The sequence below is a fragment of the Equus caballus genome, chromosome 1 (assembly GCF_041296265.1).
Source record: "Equus caballus isolate H_3958 breed thoroughbred chromosome 1, TB-T2T, whole genome shotgun sequence".
NCBI lineage: Eukaryota > Metazoa > Chordata > Mammalia > Perissodactyla > Equidae > Equus > Equus caballus.
In genome coordinates, this window is record NC_091684.1 from 33,013,425 (window position 1) to 33,034,767 (window position 21,343).

At 52.3% G+C, this 21,343-nt stretch overlaps 1 protein-coding gene across 2 annotated transcripts in view; it reads left to right on the top strand.

The window, feature by feature from the left end:
- SLIT1 (slit guidance ligand 1) overlaps positions 1-11,023 on the top strand; it is a 182,494-nt gene extending 171,471 nt beyond the window's left edge. Inside the window, exons 29-38 of one of the 2 annotated variants that reach the window (XM_070223435.1) lie at positions 759-898; positions 1,077-1,170; positions 3,682-3,819; positions 5,167-5,404; positions 7,015-7,145; positions 7,602-7,756; positions 8,855-9,143; positions 9,466-9,677; positions 10,524-10,637; positions 10,830-11,023. In XM_070223435.1, coding sequence (XP_070079536.1) covers positions 759-898; positions 1,077-1,170; positions 3,682-3,819; positions 5,167-5,404; positions 7,015-7,145; positions 7,602-7,756; positions 8,855-9,143; positions 9,466-9,677; positions 10,524-10,637; positions 10,830-10,996 — 1,678 coding nt within the window. In that variant the 3' untranslated portion in view covers positions 10,997-11,023. Of the gene's footprint in view, positions 1-758; positions 899-1,076; positions 1,171-3,681; positions 3,820-5,166; positions 5,405-7,014; positions 7,146-7,601; positions 7,757-8,854; positions 9,144-9,465; positions 9,678-10,523 lie in introns of both variants that reach the window. The other variant, XM_023641701.2, reaches the window with a different exon arrangement.
- The last annotated feature ends 10,320 nt before the right edge of the window (positions 11,024-21,343 follow it).

Sequence of the window (21,343 nt, forward strand, 5' to 3'; positions counted from 1 at the left end):
GACTCGGGCGGGGAGAGGCACGCACGCCTTTCTGGAGCTCTGGGGATGATCAATTTAGGGAGGAGTTTGTGCAGAACTTGAAGATCTGGAAATTAATTTCTCAGACCTCTGTGACCCACATACCCCTTGGAATGGGTGCCCCAGGGGACAGTGTACCCCGGTTTGAGGATCACTGATCTCCAGGGCCCTCCACCACCTGACTCCTGCTCACTCTGCAGCCCCGTTCTCACCCCATCCCGGAAGTGTGTGCTCCCCAAATCCTGAACTATTTGGATGAGTAGGTCCCCTCCAATAGGACGGTGAAAGGCTCTCTCCTCCAGGCTTTTGCATATGCCTCTGCCCCAAGGCCTTCCCTCCTCTTCCTGCTCTCTCCTGTCGGGGTCCTTGGCTAATGCATCAGCTCCTCCAGGAAGCCTGCCTTGACCGTTCCCCCTGAAGAAGAAGTTAGGTGTCCTCTGCTCTTTTGTCCACCTTCCCCAGCCTCACTATTGCACTATCCTGATACCCACCACCTCTCCTCTGGTCACCTGTCTCCTCATTGTCTCCCCCCCTAGACTGTGAGTGAGTCCCACGAGTGTAGGGCCAGTCTGGTTCACCTCTAACCCCTAGCACCTAGCAAGGGCCTGGCCTGGAGTAGGGACCAAAGCTCAGGGATAATCGTATTGACTGGTGGCCCCAGGCTTCCACCACTGCCTCAGGAAGGCTGCCTACCTGGGTGTGGGCCCACCCACCTCGCCCTCCTCCCCTGCCCCGCCCAGGTGCTCCTGTCCTACCGGCTTTGAAGGACCGACCTGCGGGGTGAATACAGATGACTGCGTGGAGCACGCATGTGCCAACGGGGGCATCTGTGTAGACGGCGTGGGCAACTACACCTGCCAGTGCCCCCTGCTGTACTCGGGTAAGCCTGGCAGGGTTTGAGCATCTGCGGGGAGGCCAGGGCCCACGCACACCCCGTTCCCGTGGGCGGAACACCCGGGGACCTGCCTCAGTGTCTGCAGGAGGTTTCTGCTGGGCCGGCTGCCTGGAACAGCACAGAGAACAGCTTCTCCCCTGCTTCTCCCTCCTTCTTCCCCCAGGAAGGGCCTGTGAGCAGCTGGTGGACTTCTGCTCCCCGGATTTGAACCCGTGTCAGCATGAGGCCCAGTGTGTGGGCACCCCAGATGGGCCCAGGTCAGTGGTGCCCGTTTCCAGGGCCAGGGAAGGTCATGGACAGCAAGCTCCCTCCCCTCCACCACCTCCCCATCCCCATGCTAACTCCTCACCTGTCGAGGTCTCGGCTGTGCAGGTTCCTGCCAGTCAGTGCAGGAGGTGGTGGTGGGCACAGCTTTGCGGCCAGACACGCCTGGGTTATAGCATGACCCTGAATGGATGCCTTGATTGCTCTGTGCCTCGTTTTTCTCATCTGCAAACTGGGCGTACCAGGAGCTTCCTCCTGGGGTGGCTGTGAGGATCGCATGAGCAAATGCATGGAGAGTACTTGGCTCCAGGTCCGACATCTGATAAGTGCTCCACAAATAGCTGTTATCATTCCAGATCCACAGTTCCTCATCTCCAGTTACAAAGTTTACAAAACTCTGAAAACCAAAACCCCATTTGATAGTAAAATCTAACCTGAACTGAACAGATCTGGAATAAAAGCTGAGCTGCACTGATGGAGATTACTCAGCCATTATTCATCCCACGTATGTGAATGTACAGAGATTTCGAAGCAGAAATGTGGCCATGTTTGATCAAGGGGCCGCCCCAGATCCCACTGGCATGGTACCTAGTACACAGTTGTAGGAACTCTTACCTTTCCAAAATCCAAAAAATTCTGAATTTCCCAACCTATCTGGCCCCAGCAGGTTTGGGTAAGGGGTCATTGACTGTTGTCACCATTATTATTACTGGCATATGTGGAAGTGCTTTGTCACCTGAAGACGGCTGTTTGAAAGTTTTAGGTTTTAAATGGGTTTTAAAAATGTTGCTCTCATCTGCAGCGTTGCATCCACTGGTCAGGGCAGCACAGGTGGTCAGGGCAGGGCTTCTTAGGGTCTGTGGCTGAGGAAGCTGGCCAGGGCGGGGGGTGGAGTCCCCCAGGGAGCCCATGGTGCACAGGAGCCGCCCAAGGCCCAGGGGCATGAAGCAAGAGCTGGGGGATTATCGAGGCCCAGATCCGAGGTCGAGGGGCTGCACAGGGGCCTCCGTCCACGTGGTGGACAGACACTGCACTTCTGGGTGAGCTGCTGGGTGGCTTTGGTGCGGGAGACCAAGAGGCAGTGGCACATCAAGTGGCATACCCGCTCTTCAGAGGGGCTGGGCCTCAGAGGGGAATAAAGCAGGACTGCACGTCGTCCAGTTTGGAGGTACTGGGATAGGCCCTCGCCCCACAAGAAGACGAGCACACCGCAGGTTATAGTGCGTGTTCTCTCAGCTTCCTGTCTCGGCGGGAAGATGGAACTAACAGACACTCAGCTGCGCCTAGCATTGCACCTGAGAGCCAGCGAGTATTCAGCACACATTCACTGAATGAATGAAAGAATGAGTGTAAACGAGTGAGTGGGTGGTGGCTTAGCTACTGTGACATTTTCAGACTGCAGCCCGGGCCCCACTAGTGGATTGTGATCAGTCAGGTGGGTCAAGATGAATGTGAAAAAATAAAACAGACAATATCAATGAGCATCACGCCATTTTATACAGTAAGGACAAGTATGGCGGCAGGAAACTGGTTCACGGGGGGGGGGGGTGGTGTGTGCGTGCGTGTGTGTGTACTGGGTAGAAAGGTATTTCTTACAGCTTGAAAAACACTGGGAATGAGTGAAAAGTCCAGGCAGGAGCGCGTACCTGCAAGGTTCTGTGGTGGACCCTTGGAGTTTGCAGTTTGGAAGGGTTTCCGGCAAGGGATTGCTCAGTGACAGCTGGGGTGTTCACCAGAGGCTTCCTGGAGGAGGTGAGGTGTTGGCTTGGCTGCACTGCGGCTGGGAGAGAGAAGAGGGTATTCCAGAATCAACAGGGGTGAAGGCAGAGAGCCGCTGGGGTGGGCCTGCTGTAGGGGGAGCAGGATGGGGAGAATCTGGCAAAAAAAAAGAGGGTCACTGAAAAGGGGGTGGAGGGACGTGCTCTTTCTTTGATAGGCAGATGGTTGGCAGAGCTGGACAGACTCAGGCAAGCAGTGAGGCCCAGCAGGAGCCGGCCTGGAGTCAGGAGTTCACAGAGAGGCAGGCACTGGCCCTTCTGAGAGCCAAGAGGCCTGCCCACTGGAGTTGGGGAGGGCAGGGAAAAGGGATGGTGGGCCCCGTGTGACGCAGGGCCATGCGCAGGGGGAGCAGCCGCGCAGATTGAGAAGGGGCTGGAGTTTGGCTTTGGTGTGCTGTTGCTGGTGAGGGTGGGTCCTCCATGACAAGAGTCCCATCTCCTCCAGCCCCTGGTGTCCACCCTCCCAGCCCGGAGCCCGCCCCCTGGCCTCTCGCCCCTGCCAAGCCCACACAAGTTCTCTCATTTTACTAGAAAAGGGTCCCAGGATGGGCTGGGGCATCTTTATATCTAGGGCTCTGTTTCACCTCCTGGGGGACCCCATAGACCTACAGGGCCTTGAGGTTCTCTGTCGCACACACACACCCAGCCCCTGGGCCCCACAGGCTCCTGGCTGAGCTCTGGGCTGAGTGTGGGGCTGACTGCCCACCACTGCCCCCTGCCCCCTAGGTGTGAGTGTGCCCCAGGCTACACAGGTGACAACTGCAGTGAGAACCAGGATGACTGCAGGGATCATGGCTGCCAAAATGGGGCCCAGTGCATGGACGAAGTCAACAGCTACTCCTGCGTCTGTGCTGAGGGCTACAGGTGAGTGGCCTCTGGACGCACCATGAGTAACCAACTCCTCCTAGCCATCAGCCCCGGGCTGGCAGGAGCCCCCAGGCATGGCTAGCCTGGGAGTTGGGTCCTGGGGTTTTAACCATGGCTATGCCAGTCACCAGCTGTGTGGCCTTGGGAGCGTTGCTTAGCTGCTCAGAGCATAGGCAGAGGGTCCCTAACCTGTTTGGTGGAGGGAGGAGCGGGGGGGCACAGATTACTGGGCAGTGCGCCATCACTTACCTGCCCAGAGAACCTCTGATGATATGTCCTGCCGTTAAGGACATTTACCTTTGCATCTTGGTTCCTCTGGGAGGTTGGGAGGGGAGGGCACCTGCCCTCCTTCTGCCCCCCACCTCCCAGGATCTTTTTTTTTTTAACAGTTTTATTGAGGTACGATGCACATACCATATACTTCACCCAGTTAAAGTGTACAACCCAGTGGTTTTTAGTATATTCCCAGAGTTGTGCATCCATTACCACAATCAATCTTAGAATGTTTTCATTACCCCAGAAAGAAACTCCACACCTCTTATCTGTCACCCCAACCCCGCTCCCTCCCAGCTCTAGGCAACCACTAATCTACTAACATCTATGTCTATAGATTTGCTTATTCTGGATATTTCATATAAATGGGATCATATAATCTGTGGTCCTTTGTGACTGGCTTTCACTTAGCATCATGTTTTCGAGGTTCATCCATGTGGTAGCATGTATTGGAACTTTGTTCCTTTGTACAACTGAGTAACAGTCCATTGTTTGACTAGACCACATTTGTTTATCCATTCATCCATTGATAGATGTTTGGGTCGTTTCCACTTTTTGGCTACTGTGAATACTTGCTGCCACAGAGTGCTGTAGCCTGTACTGGAACCAGCTGTTGGTAGTAATGTCCCCTCTTATTTCTTTAGTAATATGAGCCTTTTCTCTTTTGCTTGTGTCTTTAGTCTCAGTTTTCTTTTCTGTAAAATGGGTATAGTCAAACTTGCTAGCAGTCTAGCAACACGAGGAGTGAGTGCTTCTTAAACTTTAATATGCACACGAGTCACCTGGAATCTTGTTAAAGTGCAGACGCAGGAGGTTTTCCATTTCTGACAAGTGCCCAGGTGATATAGCTGCTGCTGGTTCAGGGACCACACTTGTTTCTCATCTGGTTTCCTAGTATCCTTCTGGCTCGTAATTCTCTCAGGAGAACTGTTCATTGGGAGCATCTTCGGTTGCTTTAAGGATCCAGTTTCCCGAGATGTTCAGTGAGTGTCTCTCCAGGACTGTGGGAGAGGAAGACGCCCGCTTGCTCCTTTGCCTTGCTCCCTCTGACCTGTGTCCTTTCCCTCTCAGTGGGCAGCTCTGCGAGACCCCTCCCCGCCCGCCTGCCCCCAGGAGCCCCTGTGAGGGGACCGAGTGCCAGAACGGGGCCGACTGTGTGGACCAGGGCAGCCGGCCGGTGTGTCAGTGTCTCCCGGGCTTTGGTGGCCCCGAATGTGAGAAGTTGCTCAGTGTCAACTTCGTGGATCGGGACACTTACCTGCAGTTCACCGACCTGCAGAACTGGCCGCGGGCCAACATCACACTGCAGGTGCGTGCCCTGGCGCCCGGTCACAGAGGGGAGCCGGGCAGCAGGGGACCCCCCGGGTCAGAGCATCAAGATGCATCCCTGCCCAGGTATCAGTCAAAGCTCTTTGGATGTGGGTGTCAGGATCTGAGCTTGAACTAGTTAAAGCACAGTTGGAGAGGTTATGGGGTCACACAACCAACCTCAGAGAAGGGCGGAGGTGGACGTGGTTTCATGGGTGACTGGATGCAGAAAACCAAACTGACCAGGATCCTCTCCCACCCTCCCTTGTCTCAACTGCTCCTCAGCTTCAGCTCCTAATGTTGCAGATGGCGTTTCTCCACGTGGCTCGAACACAGCCAGAGTTAGCTCTGGGTTTATATCTTTAACCAAATGTCCCTGGGGTCCCTTATTTTGCCATTTCCTGTCTTGAATTCCACCTCAGAACATCACTATGTTGCCCTCAAAAAAAGCAAATCCCACTTCAACAGATTGTTTGCTAAATATTTCTTGGGGAGGGAGAGGAGAGTAGATTATATCGTACATCACATGATAAAAAATTTAAAACTCCTCTTTAGTCATCTCTCTCTTTTCCCAAAATTCCATTCCCTATCCCAAATGCCACATCTCTCCTCTCTCCTTTTTTTTGTCCTCCTCTCTTTTTTTCTCAGAACCCTTCAGCCTCTCAAACATGCTCACTCTGCTCTCCTTCCCTTTATCAGCTCCCCAGAATCCTATCCGCTCACACTGCCCACACAGCAAGACCACAGCCAGCCTAACTGCTCCATAAAGTAAAACTTGCCCAACCCCTACGCAGCTGTTGCCTCTGGCACAATCTTAGGTAGACTCAGTTTATCCTGCTGGCCCCATGGCTGCCTCTTCCCTGCCAGCTCTCATTGGACAACCGTCAACAACCTCAGGGAAGACCTCTCATTGGCCTGCCTTCAGTCACATGACCATCCCTGGACCAACCACTGAGTCCAGCGAGATGGGGTGCCATGATTGGTCCAGCCTGGGCCATGTGCCAGCTCTACAGACCAGGGAGTCAGTTCTTTACAGGGAGAAAGAGGGGAAAGGGGACAAGACAGGAAGAAAGATCATGGCTCCTACAGCATCCTAGAGGGATCTCCCTCCCAAGGCACTACTCCAGCTTTTGCTTGCATGGCTACAGTGACAGGCACTTTGTCCTGAGGGGCTCCTTCCAGGTTTGGTGGCTCAGGTGGTTAGAGAGTCTTCCTGGATCTCCTCTGCAGGTCCCACTCTGGCCCCAAGGCAGCTCCCTGAGGCCCACAGAACAGCTACGGCACATCTAGTCTAACTTTCCTCTCTGGGCAGATGGTCCCAAGGTCTCTTACCTACTCCTCCTAGCACTTAGTTTCTGGGCCTCAGCTGGCCCATCTGCTGTGCCTGTCCCAACCCTGGCCAGACTGGCAGTGGATGGGCTATGAACCAGGGGCTGCCAGCCTCTGTCAGCACCCCCTTGATGTGTCACCTGGGCTGGCTGGGCAGCCAGGGGAGGACAGTTCTGCACACAGCATCTCTCTTCCAATTGTGGGTCCCCCAACTGCCCCACCTACCAGCCTGTGTCTCTGCTGTGTGGGGTTGGGTAGAAGGAAAGTGCCATTGCCCATCAGGTCTCCACGGCAGAGGACAATGGGATCCTGCTGTACAACGGGGACAACGACCACATCGCAGTGGAGCTGTACCAGGGCCATGTGCGTGTCAGCTACGACCCAGGCAGCTACCCCAGCTCTGCCATCTACAGGTAGGGCTTCCTCGTGCCCACCAGCAGCCCTCAGGCATCTCCTGGGCCAAGAGCAGGTGGTTCCTGGCACCACCAGAAACCTGGGCTGCTTGAGCGGAAATGGCATTCAAACCATCTAGTCCAGCCCCTGCTTGGGTCTGAGGCTTTCTGGGGCCTGAGCAGTGGTCCCACCCTTCCCCATCCCACCACCACCTCTCAGGGGGCTCCTTAGTGGGGAAGCGGAGACTGATAACTTGGACACCCCTGCCCCAAACTTCTCACTTTCCCCAGAGAGTCCCCAGAGGGAAGCATCAGGGACCAGGCCATAGGTCACTGAGTCCCCAGGTCCCCTCCCTTAGAGATTTGGTCCTTTGGGAAGAAGCTGCTGGTCCAGTGGCCTTTCTGGGGAAGTGCCCTGGAAGGGATGGGCCAAACTGAAGCTCATTCCCTGGGGTGGGGCACCCCGTTTTTTTCCAGTGCCGAGACGATTAATGATGGGCAGTTCCACACAGTCGAGCTGGTCACTCTTGACCAGATGGTGAATCTCTCCATTGATGGCGGCAGTCCCATGACCATGGACAACTTCGGCAAACACTACACGCTAAACAGCGAGGCCCCCCTCTATGTGGGAGGTGAGGACCTGGCCTGGGTGGAGCTGCAGCTGGCCCCCCTAGGCCTCTCCATCAGGAGATGGTGACAGTCATTCCAGGTGGGGCCTCTGTTGCTCTCTGGTCTGAGGCTTTCCAAGAGAGCTGGTGTCCAGGGCACTGGACTATGGGGGGCAGTCCAGGATGGTGGGGGAGGGCCCTAGTCAATGGCCAAGCTGCTGATGGATTGTCCTCCCCTGCCCAGAGCCCATGCTGCTCTCTGCCCAGTCCAGACTGACCAGGAGGGATGGGTGCCTGGGTTGGGTCTGAGGCCTGGCCTGGAGGACAGCAGGTGTCGGGGCCTGGGACTTTCCTAGCTGTCTTCTGCCTTGTGGGCACCTTTCCTCTTGGCTTTAGGCCAGAAGGAGCTTGTCACTTGTTCAGGGTCCATTCCCAGTCTCGGGGCCTTAGAGGCCTGGAGCTGCTGCAAGCTTACAGGCTTTGTGGCTAAACGACACAGTCCACGATCTAGAATATTTCTAGGTCCAGACGAGGCAGGTTTCCAGAGGCAGTGGGGCCATCTCAGCGCTGCAGAGGGCCTTGCCGAGACTTTGGACCCCTGGGTTCCACCCCAGCTGCTTATTAGTTGTGCAACTTCGGGCAAGTCACTGAGCACCAACTGTCAAATGGGGTTTGGCGATGTCTACCTCACAGGGTTGCTGTGAAGTGATGACTATAGAAGTGGGTGACAAAGTGCCATCCATCCACATGAGCTCTAGGCCCAGGTCCTTTGCTGCTTTGGGGTCTCTGGGAGGTAAAGGCTGGTGTCCCAGAGGGAAGGAAGGAGCCCTGGGCGAGGGCAGCCAGACGTCAGGCACCCAGAGCCTCACTTATCAGCTGGCTGCTGCCAGGCCTGGCACCCTTGGGCTCTGATCACAGAGGAAGCAGCTTTTCCATTTCTTCTGGGAAAGGAGTCTGGACCCTCTAAGGTGGCAAAGGACCTTGGCTCAGGGTTGCAGAGACAGAAGGACAGAGGCCGAGGGCAAGAGGGAACACTGTGGAGATGCCAGCAGACCTCAGAGGTGGGTGCCAGGCACGGTCTGCGCCTGACTCAGCTCAGCTCTGCCCCCGCCCCCACCCCAGGGATGCCCGTGGACGTGAACTCGGCCGCCTTCCGCCTGTGGCAGATCCTCAACGGCAGCAGCTTCCACGGTTGCATCCGAAACTTGTACATCAACAATGAGCTTCAGGACTTCACCAAGACGCGGATGAAGCCAGGCGTGGTTCCGGGCTGCGAGCCCTGTCGAAAGCTCTACTGCCTGCATGGCATCTGCCAGCCCAACGCCACCCCGGGGCCCGTGTGCCACTGTGAGGCCGGCTGGGGAGGCCTGCACTGCGACCAGCCAGCTGATGGCCCCTGTCATGGCCACAAGTGAGCCCTCGCCCCTGCCCACCTGCAGGTTCCCTTCCTTGCAAGTGCCACTCTCCCCTGGTGAGGAAAGACTGTACTATAAGCCCCCAAATTGGAACATGTGGCCTAACACAGGGTTTTATTAGTTTTTTCTGGTTTTCAGTTTTTATTGAGGAAAAGGTCCCTAGGGTTAGTCACAGACTCACATTTTGCTCCTTTCCCCTTAATCGTGAGAAGAGGATAACATCCCATGAAGCCAAGACTGGGGGTGTGGGGCACCCTTAGGTGGGCCTTGGATTGGCTCCAGTCTGTCCTCACAGTGCCTTTTCTCTGTCCCCTCCAGGTGTGTCCACGGGAAATGTGTGCCTCTCGATGCTCTTTCCTACAGCTGCCAGTGCCAGGATGGGTACTCAGGGGCCCTGTGCAACCAAGCTGGGGCACCCGCGGACCCCTGCGGGGGCCTGCAGTGCCTGCACGGCCACTGCCAGGCCTCGGCCACCAAGGGGGCACACTGTGTGTGTGACCCTGGCTTTTCGGGCGAGCTGTGTGAGCAAGGTCAGGGGCCCCCCTCCTGACATGCCCCCTCCAGGGCCCCTCCCCACAACTTTCTGTAGTGACTTGACTTTTCTTCCTTCCAACCCCAGCGACCCCTCTGTGCCCCTCCCCACTCCTGCACTGTGGGCTGCTACTGGGCTTTAGTGCCCTCCAGCCTCTGGGCTCTGAGCCCCACCCCCAGACAGATGCCCCTTTCTCCCTGGCCCTGTTTGCCCTGCAGCCCCCTTATCCTGGGTAAGTGCTCCTTCTGGCTGGGGTCTCTCTTTATAGAAGAGACCACCCAGGGTTAACAACTCCTGCCCGAGCCTCTACATCTTGGCCCCATCACCTTGGGACCAGGGGAGCAGCAGGAAGTCTGAGGGTTGGGGAAATTTTCCCAGGCCCTCCATGGCCCGCGTGACCAAGATGCTTTTGCTGGAATCAAGACTGCTGAGGAGGGCAGGGGGACCCTGAGAAATCCAGGCCTCAGCCACCTTCAGGGTCCCCTAGGCCACACCCTCTGGGCACGAATTTCTTCTCTAACATTGTTCCCTCCCAGGCCTCTAGCCACCTCTTGCACTTCTCTAGCAACCGGGAGCTCACCTTAGCCTGGCCACCCAATCTGTCCTGGAGGGCCCTGGCAGCTAGAAAGTTCTTCTTTCCCACCGACCCCACCACTGTGGGCCCAGGAGGAAGCGAGTGCATGTGCATGTCGGGCAGGGAGGATGCCGGGGACAGAGGCGGGTCTGAGAGCTAGAGGACCCGTCCAAGGATGCTGCCCTCCTTCTCCTCCTCCTGCCTCCCCCGGGGGCAGCGCTGGCCCATGGGTGTGCCCTGAGGCTTTCTCTTGGTGTCTGTCCCATCCAGAGTCCGAGTGCCGGGGGGACCCTGTCCGGGACTTTCACCAGGTCCAGAGGGGCTATGCCATCTGCCAGACCACGCGCCCGCTGTCGTGGGTGGAGTGCCGGGGCTCCTGCCCAGGCCAGGGCTGCTGCCAGGGCCTGCGGCTGAAGCGGAGGAAGTTCACCTTTGAGTGCAGCGACGGGACCTCTTTTGCTGAGGAGGTGGAGAAGCCCACCAAGTGTGGCTGTGCCCTCTGCGCGTAGCGCCTGGCGTGGACGGGGAGGGCGAGGGCGAGCGAGGGGCACGGCCGCAGCGGAGCCTGAGCAGCAGCCGCTGGGCCTGGGTGGGGCCATCAGCAGGACGCTCCTGGGCGGCGGGGCCGGCCTCACCCCGGCCGCGCCGCCTTCCTACAGCAAAAGGCGCGCAGGTGGGGGTGGAGCGGGTGGGCGTGGCTCGGGCTGAGGACCGCCCTCTCCGGAAGTGCCTTGCACAAATAGGCGCTTAATAAATATTTGTTGAATGAATGTGTGCGTGAGGTCAGGCCAAGAAGTGCAGATATTGACACACCCGTCCTTGCCTGCTACCTGGGTCTGAAGAAGGGACTGGCTCCTCCCAAAGCAGCCTGTCCCTCTCACCTGGCCCAGGCTGGCCCCAGAAGCCCCTTGCCCCCTGCAGATAACCTTGAAGTACCCTCAGCCCGCCCTGGGGCAGCCAGCCTGGCTCTCAGCTCCTTCTGCTGCTGCAGCGTCTAATGACAGTGGGCCAAGCTGCGGGGGGAAGGGCCCCCTCTTGCTGGCCAGGGAGGGAGTGACCCTTGCTCCCTGAGCTGACTGGCAGCGCTGCAGCCACTGCTCGCTCCGCTCCGGAAGGCGGCTGGGGGTGGAGGTGGGTCTTAGAACCAGACCTCTGAATCCTAAAGTTATGGGATGACCATTGTAACTTCAAGGAGGAGGCTCATGTGGGGGAAACGGCTACTGGGGCTGCATGGGGTGGGGACCCATCAAAAAGACAGGGGATTCTTGGTTTCAGTTGAATAAACATCACCACCTCCAGTCACTAGCCACGAAAGGGGCATTGGTCCCAGGATTCCTCAGCCACTAGCCAGCCACAGTTGCTGGCGAGCCACTGGCAGAAGGACGGGGTGTAAGGGGCTTGGGCTCGGCTGCTTGGCCTGGTGGGCGGGGGAGGTGGGGGGGGGGGGCATCTCCTCCAGTGGAGACTGGGTTCAGATCCCCTCACATACAGACCAGTAGGGAGCAGTGGTCCAGGCAGCAGGAAACCCGGCTCTGTCACTCTGGGCAAACTTCTCCATGGGCCTCGGTTTCCTCAGCTATCAAATGGGAAGGTGGGATAACTGAATGAGCAATGTGGACCCTCCCTACTACGGCTCCTGGAGGGAGGCTGGAAGAGTTAGAAGATCCATTTTCATTCATCCCATCATCAAGTATTTATGTGCCTAACAGGCTGGGTACTGTGGGTGCTCATGGACAGATGTGAACTAATCACAGAGCGTCACAGGAGCAACCAGGAGGCCTTGGGAAGAGAGCTGAGCCGCTGAGCACCCCAAAAACAGACCTGGCTCAGGCTGGAACTGCTCACCAGAGGTGTTTGCAAGGAAGCACTCAGTGTTTGAAGTCACTGAATACCTGACCCTGCGACTACAAATGCTTCTCTTCCATGCAGAATGAAAGTGTAGAAAGACTATCTTTGAGCCTAAATAGTGAGCTGGCTGGAAGATAGGTCATGCTCTTCTGTCCCAGATGTCTCCCCAGGAGAGTGCACCCCTGGGGTTGTGGGCAAGGGGGGGTGGTGAGCATGTCCCTTTCCTGGCTCTTTCTGTCTGCAAGCAGAAGGCCAGATTGGGGGAGTGTGTTGCCGTGAGGTTGAGGTGGCGTTGTGCCTGTGTCCTCAGCCACTGTGGGCAGCGTTGGGGAGCTCCTGATGCTGAATAGTAGGGGGCTGGGGCCTCCTGTGGCTGTGGGAGGCTGGCACACACTACACTGGGACTCAGGCCAGCGAGTTTCAGTCTTGAGACCTCTGAAATGGGAAGAGGATCCTGCCCTGCCCAACTCAGGAGGTGTCCTCATGGCTGGATCTGCCCTGCACCAGGGGCCGGACTCTATTTTCTTGTAGCTCTGAGCAAGGCCACAGGGTCTCTCTCCACTGTGGACCACAGCCTGGGCCTTGCAGGGCTTCTCCTAGGGGTACACGGCATCTCTCTTTTACCTGGAGTTTCTGGGCCACGGTGGGAGCCCGGAGAGCAGCTAGCACCAGGCTGGATAGGCAGGAAAGCTCAAGTGCAGCTAGCTTGCCCCTCCCATGGAAGAGAGGTGTTCTGGGACCCACCAACCCTGAGCCACGTACCTTCCCCTGGTCACCACCATTCCCCACTGCCCTGGAGAAGCAGCTCCCAGGCTCGAGGGGCAAGGACTGGCAGGAGCCTCTTCACTCTGCAGAAAGTGGAAAGGGCACCTGCAGACATGCAATGGCTGCCAGGAGTCCTGCACTCCCAGTGCCATGGGGCTGGGAGGGCAGAGGATGAAGTTTGTTCACAGGGAACACCCTGTGAGCTTGTCGCTGCCCCCACCTGCCCCTCCACAATGCCCCATGCCCCCTGCCTGCTCCACACTCACCCTCGGTCGAGCTGGAAAACTGGGATCCACCACAAGGGTGAGGGCAGCAAGGGGCCGAGAGAGCCGTGTACCCCAGGATCAACTTTTCCTCCAACTTAGCCACCACTCTGCAAGTTGCTAAGGAACTGGATCACCGCTCATCTTGTTTGTTCACATGTGGGCCCGCTGAGTCCCAGGCGGCTACCACGACCTCATCTCTCTGAGAAATCATCTCCACACCTTGCCACCCCTTTGGTAAAGACCTTCAGTTTGCTTTGACGTCGCCATTGGCCATTTCCGCACTGAACAGACACAAGCAGGGCAAGTCCCCAGGTTGCTGTGCTTTGGCAGCATGGCTGGTGAGTGGCCTGGGGACCCTGTGAAGGTGTCAGGAAAAGGAAAAGGCCGGACTTCGTCTCCTCTTTGCCTGCTGTTAGCCTAACCACGAAAGTATCTCTTTATACAGAATACTTAACAGATTCTAATATATATTTGTATTTCATTTTGTTATAGTATTTTTATATGTTAAAGTCAACATCCAATGTCTCGTTTGATTATGTGGTTGTGAGACTTTGTTTGGGGGTTCCTGTAGTATTGTTTGGATCACTCTTAGAGAGACTGCTTAGAACAGGCCCGTGAGGGAGCCACGCCTGCCCTTTTCCTGTAAGTGTTGTTTTAGAACATGTTGGATATTGTCTGTTGTCTTCCATGTGAACATGACATTGATTCACTCAGGTTCTGCCTTGTTGATCTCTTTTTCTCTATCAAGGATGAGCCTGGGGCTGCTGACACATCCTCCCAGGGTGCCCACACAGCAGCCACAATCAGGGACAGCTCTAGGTGCAGCACATGTAGGATGTCTGCCCTCGGTACTCTCTGGTCTTCCTGAAGTGGCAAAGGAGGTCGGCTCCTCCTGAAGAGGGAAGGGGAGGTCTGGGGGACAGCTCAGTCATGGCTCCCTGGGGATGTCAGTCTGAGGGCAGAGGCTGGCACAGCACAGCACACACGACCTGGGGAGGCTGCTCATCCTCATTTCCCTCCAAGTGTCTGCTGTCACACCCATAATTTGTAAGCTTGTGCACAGAGCCATACCCACATTTAACCTGGCTCTGAAGGTTTCAGAGTGTCAGGGCAACAGATTAGAAAGCAGTGGGGCTTCTCAAACTGTCCTGTAAGGTTAACCTGCCTGTTTCCAGAACAGCGGTTCTTAGGGATCAGTGGAGAAAGGGGGCTAACATACTTCTACGTTGGTTCTACTATGATTTCAGACTATAAAACTGCACTCAGGAGTTTTGTAGGATGCATGACCTGAGCAACTAGGTGAGGCCAGACCCTGGCAGTCAGGCTGGACAAGGTTCCCGACACCAAGGGCATCTGGCTGGTCCTCCCCTGATGCCCGCACCATAGACTAATTTCCCACTAGAGGACGAAGTCATAGTGATGGTCACACAAACCACATCTTAACAAACAGCACGTGGTCACCTTGAAAGTGGGCAGTGATGGTAACTGCAATGCCTTCAGAGCAATTAGGGATTTTGGAGGAAATGTAATGAACCAGGTAAAGCAGAGAAAATGGGTTAAAATAGGGCTGTAAGCTCAAGTGTCCGGGGTGGCCAGTAGGTTACCTAGGAAAGTCACGTGGGCACGCCCCCTTCCAGCCCATCATCTGTAGTGCCACTCCTGACAAAGCAGAGGTACAGAGACCTATTTTCCTACCATAGAGAAAAAGGGAAAAATGGAACTGACAGAACTGTGGTGACCTGAAGTACACATTTTCCAATCTTCTAAGCAACAGCTGATTCTTCCCAGGTACTAGTTTTGTCAGATCTTCATTATCTTTTTTTTTTTTAAGAGAAGCCAGAAATCAATTTTTATGTAAACACTCATAGTTTTTAAATATCTTATTTTTTTTAAACACTAGGCGAAATACAACACAACTGTGAGCCACCAGTTTGCAAACTCTGAGTTAAAGTAAAGTAAGTAGCAAACTTCACAGTTAAAAGGAAACCCCCAGCCAGGGGAATGGGCACAGCAGGGCTTGGCTGTGGGGTGGAGGCAAGGCAAGGCAAGGATCGTCCAGGTGTCCAACCAGAGGGGCCGTGTTTTCTTGACATTGGGGATAACGCATCTTTATTATCCCTACACCCTGAGGCCTCAGAGTTGACTTCAGAGATGTCCCCTCACCCCAAGCCAGTCAGTCTGCACCTCTCAGGTCATATTCTAGGTATTCTGTCTAATAAACACTAGAGGCAAAGAGGTCTGTTTTAACAATGAAAAGTCCTAATCTGGAACAAGATAATTCTCCAAATTCAAATTAAGAAGGGGTGGCCCATCTGCCAGCTGAGGGGTTCCTGTCACTGGGTGTAGTTCTGCATGTCAATGGCCACTGCCAGATGAACTTGTTAATGAAATCAGGGCTGGTTCCACAGCAATCACTGGCCCACTGGATCCTTAAATAGACCTATCTCAAGCAGAGTTGAAAGAATATAATGAAACAGGTCATGAGGCTAGTAAATGGAAGGATTTCCTGCCAACTTTCTGCCATACCCCAACATAGGCCAAAGAGAGCTGGGGCAGCCCTCCCGGGTGGCTGTGCACATTGCCCCCTTATTGAACAGTGGCTCACCTGAGATCAGGAGCATGAATTCAATAGCTCCATGCCCCTCAGGATGAAGCACGGGCACCTCTCCAACTCTGCCATGGGACTTTCCCAGGATCCATCCTGTTTCTTTTCCCTGAAGTTAGACACATCTCACAAAATGGCCACAGATATAGCAGGCAATGTTCCTTTAAGTCTTGACATGGTGGCAGAGGCAGAAGTATTAAGAAGTATTGCTTTTTGGTTCCTTCTGGCAACTTACCGACTTTGTCATAGGCTACAAGTGGAATGCTGGGCTTCAATGCATTCTGTACCCTCTCCAGTAACTACACAAACACACTTTCATATCAAAGAAGTTTAATACGCTGCAATAAAATAAGCGCCTAGAAAAAGCTCATGGAATAGATGTCAATGTTAGAGAAATCCCTCCCACACATCCTCTAGCTCCATCCCCCATCCCTCAAAACCAAACAAGAAAATCCAGAACAACAGAGGAAATCCTTCCAAGCTTGGATTTCAGCGAGGGCCCCTTCACCAAGAACAAGAACACAGTTTCCTACATGGCCTAATAGGAAAGTAAAACACAGGAGCACAAAAAGTCCACAAGATTTCAATATTTAAGAGACTTGGTACATATTCAAAGTTAAAATAACTCCAACTTTTATAGCTATACATATGGTTTTAAAGCAACTTAATATATTTTTAAATTTCATATATACACTCTCAAAGGTTCTTCAGGTGAGGTATGTAAACATTGTCTAATGAAAAACTTTCAATGTTTCAAACCAACAAATTCACAGCATACATTGAATTTTCATCCATTAAAGACACAGTATTTTCCTACACTCACTAACACAGTGGAAATCCAGGCCCAAGAGAGACACGCTGATCATCTGGATTACCATTTGCAGAATTTCTCATTTCCCTGCTTTTGGAAAGACCACCTTCACACAGGCCAGGAGCACATCTTGGCATCTGGAAGGGGCTAGGCCCTCCAGAGACTGTCTCCTTGGGCATCTGGATCACTGGCTAAGACTCACAAGACAGTAAAAAGGAGCACATCTGAACAACTACGAGATTGACCTCGGCAGGACAACACTGGGAGGAACCAGAAAGACCTTTAAAGGAACGGCAGAGATTCATCTTAGAGCTCCCTGGATCCACACCCGGATCAGCAGCCCCTAAACTCATTCTGAAAGGTGGTGGCCTAAAAAGAATAAAAATCCAACACGGCACCTGAGCTTCAGTTAAATTGCATGGGCCTCCTACGACCCCCTGGCCCCTCAAAGGCATTAACTCTAGCCTGAAGTAGGACCCTGGGCTGTGCTTTTCATACAGGTTAGGGTTGAATTTCTTAATATCATAATGCATACGGGAAAATAATGCCATGAGTTCACAAAGATGACCAATGTCTGCAGACAGGCACTGGCCAATGACCTTGGAGGAGCTCAATTTTGAAAACTACTTGTTCCCTGAGGGTAAACAGCAGGCTTCTATTGAGATTAAGTGAGGCTAATAAGGGGATTATTTATTACAAGGTAATAAGACTTGGGGAGCCTCAGGCCAGAATTCTATTTTACCCCCACATAACCTATGACACCCCCTCCCCGCCCTCCCACCACCACAAGAAGTAGTCACCTTCCCAATGACACAATATAGGTCAGTTTCTTTCCTCTTGCTTGCTTTCAGGCTCAGCAATGGAAAGTTTTATCCTAATGCATCCACTTCAATCTAAAAAAACACTAGTGAAAAATTCCAAACACCATCATAAATACAAAAGAGAAGACATAGTCCAAAAGTCTAAAAAACTACATTATTCTATTCATGGTTATTTGGGTGTGGGGTATTTTTCATAAAGTTTAGGACGGTCACAAGGAGAGGCTGCTAAACAGCTTAGAAACCTGTTGAACTGGACACGCTGGGAGACTCGGAGGGGCAACTGCCCTCTTTGCACTGACCTCAATGGTTTAACCCCAGACATGAAGGGGGCTTCAGACATTTCAAACCCAGGCACAGAGAAGGATTACAGGAAATGGGCTAGCTTTCAAATGCAGGTCAGATATAGTCAAAGGACTTTTAATTGGCCATTTAAATTTCTAATGTAAAAACTTCTTACATTTACTTTACAGCCAAATGAGCTTTGCCTCAACTAGATTCTGAAAACCCTACAAATCTATAGAAAATTGATAATTTTTCAATCTCTATGCCCAATTTTTGATGTGTCTGGGGCTGGCAGATTTCTCATCCATTGTTAGAGTTGGATTACATGAAAGAGCGTGCAGACAAACAGAAGCAAAAATTCAAGTACAGCAACCTCTCCAGCAAAGGCAAGAGGTCTTAGCAAGAGCTGCTCTACCCCCACCCTATCCTCTGAGACAAGGGCCAACACGGAGCCCGGAATAAAGGTTATTACCTAGGATCTTATTGCTTATGGGCAACACTTCAGAGAGAACACCTGGAAATCTGCTCTGCAGATCTGGGGACTGACCACTGACCAGTTTATCATACATACGTATATATATAATATATAACATAACCAGATGAGAAGAGGGGCAATTAAAGCTTGGATTTGATGTAACTTTACAGATCAAAGGCCCCAAACAGCTCTCAACCTGCTGGTTTTTGTTTTCTCCATGTGTGAACTGTGTCATGAAAGGAAGTCCACTGCTCAAAATATATTCCTCTACAATACTACAATGCGAACCAACATCACTCAGAACATGAATCTGTATACAGCACATGTAATAAATATTTTTAAAAACTATTTACAACATTACTTCTTGTGAACACTTAGATGAGAGCAAAATTTATTTCTTCCTGCAAAGGTTAAAAAAGTTTTGACTGTCTAGTTCAGTGCTAAATTCCCTGGCACCTAGTTACCCATTCACATTTCATCTTAAAATCAGATTTGCTTACAAATAGTATCTTAGAAAAAACATTCTCCAGCATTACTGTTCAAGTGTCCTCCTCACTTGTTCAGAAAAGACAAAGGGAGGCCATAAGTAAATATGCAAATTATGGTTCAACGGATGACAAAATCCCTGTGTGTCGGGTGCCAGCTCGCTGCAGTCCTGGAGCTGCAGTTCTCAGTCCAGCCAGCTGGGCAGAATGAGAGTCATGACTTGGACAGGGGTGCCCAGGAATGGGGCACAGGGAAGAGGAACATGACCATAAAGCATCAGTTCTGTTACATCTAGGGGTGCTCTGAACTGCCGACCAGGACTCCTGAGAAGCAAAGCTGCACACATCTTAGAACAGATGGTCTCCTTCTGTAACCTTCGGTTGGGGGGCTGGCCCCCACCTGCACAGATGCTTGCTGAGACGGGGTGGGGGGAGGTGAGCTGAGGTGCTCAGGAGTATGGTCAAGGTGCAGAAGGAAACATGCTTATCTCCCATGGTTAATGACAGTGAGACTAGTGTCTTTCACAAACGTGAGAAAGACTAACATAATCTTAATGCTTTCTTTAGGCAACCAGCAGTTTCTCCATCTCCCACAGGCATGGGTTTGGATTTCCTTGGGGTTACAACTAAGGCTCATTTCCCTGCACAGCCTGTTGAAGTGTACAGTTGAATGTACCAACTGTGCATGCAAAAAGCGGGCTGCGTGAGGCAGGTCCCCATGCCATGCCTGGCACAGCCATACCGACTATGGGAGACCCACTTTGTTCTGGGATGGGGTGACAGTGGTGGGATGTGCTCAGGTTCCCAATCCACATTGCATCTGCCCAAATACAGTGAGGGTTTCCAGGCCTCGCCCTTCTGCCTTCACTGTGGTGTTTGGGGGTTCAATGGCTGAGCATGGTAGTTGAGGAGAAGAGTGGCTAGAAAGAACACTTTTTTGGAAAGCCCTTTGACAATTAATTTTTTTGTTAAAATAAATACTTTCTGTGGAAGCATTTGAACAATTGAAGAGGAAAATATTACTTACACAGTGAAATAAATTCCACAGTGGTGTGTATAAATATGTATTATATATATGTATTTGAAACCAGTTCCCTGGAGCGACAGAGAACGCAGAAACCACCAGTGAAACTAACAACCTTAAGCTACAGTGGCTCTAAAACTAACCCCTACCTGTCGTATAAAGATACAAAATTATGCAAATCTTGTTTGTATAGCATCTTTTCCACAAACTAGCTCCCAAATGCTACAGCTTCAGCTAAAGACAACACGAGGTACAGATTACAGAAAGCAATTGGGGTGAAAAAGTTGATAAATCGAGTATCATTTGGACCCAATGGCTAAATACTAGAAGAAAACTAAAGAGTGGTGAAAAGAGAAATGCTTCTGACATATGTGTGTTCAGTGAAGCACTTGGGAGGCAGGACTCTTCCAGAGAGGATGCCGCCAGGGAGCTGGTGGCAGAAGCCGAAGCGGGAAGAGGCAAAGTGCCAAGGGTGGCTCCTCCAAATGAGGTCAGTGAGGCCTGACCAGGGCCGAGCTTCCCGGGCCAGGCAAGAGCCCTCTGAACTTCCTCAGTCTAAAGCTGCTGGTGTGCTGACGGGGTGCCAGCGACGTGCTGGTATTTTTAAAAGAGCTGAGAATAGGTGGTCTGGCTTGGAGGTTCAAACAGGCAAAGACCAGCCACTTACGTTCACAAGTAATGAGTGAAGCGTGGGGAGTGACAAACTTGCAAATATACTGTACTTGAAAACGTAAAGGGGCTCAAGGGGTAAAAGCACCCGCCCTGTGCTTGCCGGGAGAGGCACTGGGGTCATCAGTACATCCATTTAGCTTGAGCACTGCCATAGAGGACCGTCTCTCCACAAGAGTCAAGTTTACTCTAATTCATAAAGATGAAGAAGACTACTACTTTTAGTTTTAACTACTTATCCTAATAGGATAAGTAGTTATGTGAGATTGTATGTCCATGATTCAACAAATATTCAATCAACAAAGGAGGGATATTTTCTTTTTCTTTAATGCACAAGCATTACTCACAAATAAGGTGCAACAGCAGCTGTGTGCTGAGACGAACAGGGACGATTCCCTAAAATCTAAAAGGAAAGAAATGTTGCAATTCTGGACTACCTGAAAAAATATGTTTGTGCCTAACTGTCCATACAATTTGATCTTGAATGACATATTGCAAGGGTCCATAAACCTTTTCTGTAAAGGGCCAGGTAGTAAATATTTTTTATTTTAGGCTGTGTGAGCCACATATGGTTTCTGTTTTATATACATATATATATATATATATATATATATATATATATATATATATGTATATATATATGAACATAATCCTTTAAAAAAAAAGGTAAAATGCATTCCTCCAACCTCTGGCACATTATAAAACTCTGAGCACCAATTTTATTTTTTAATGGGCAGTTTATACTTCCATGTGGCTTGCCTACTGAGCACCTTATGTTAAGTGGAATGGTCCCGGGCAGGTGAGAAAGCCTGTGTGTCACTGTGTTCACCAGATGAGCATAACTGCATAATGGCCCCTCTCTGAAGGACAGAGCAAAGGATGCTTCCTGAGCACTGAGCGGAAGCCATGTGGGCTCTGGGAAAAGGAAGATGGGACTGAGAGGACATAATGGAAGGAACTGACCAGCTTTGGCTCAATTCTAGGGCAAAAGCAGGAGCAAGGACACTCTCCTCAAAGTACCCAAGGTGGCCTCATTTTG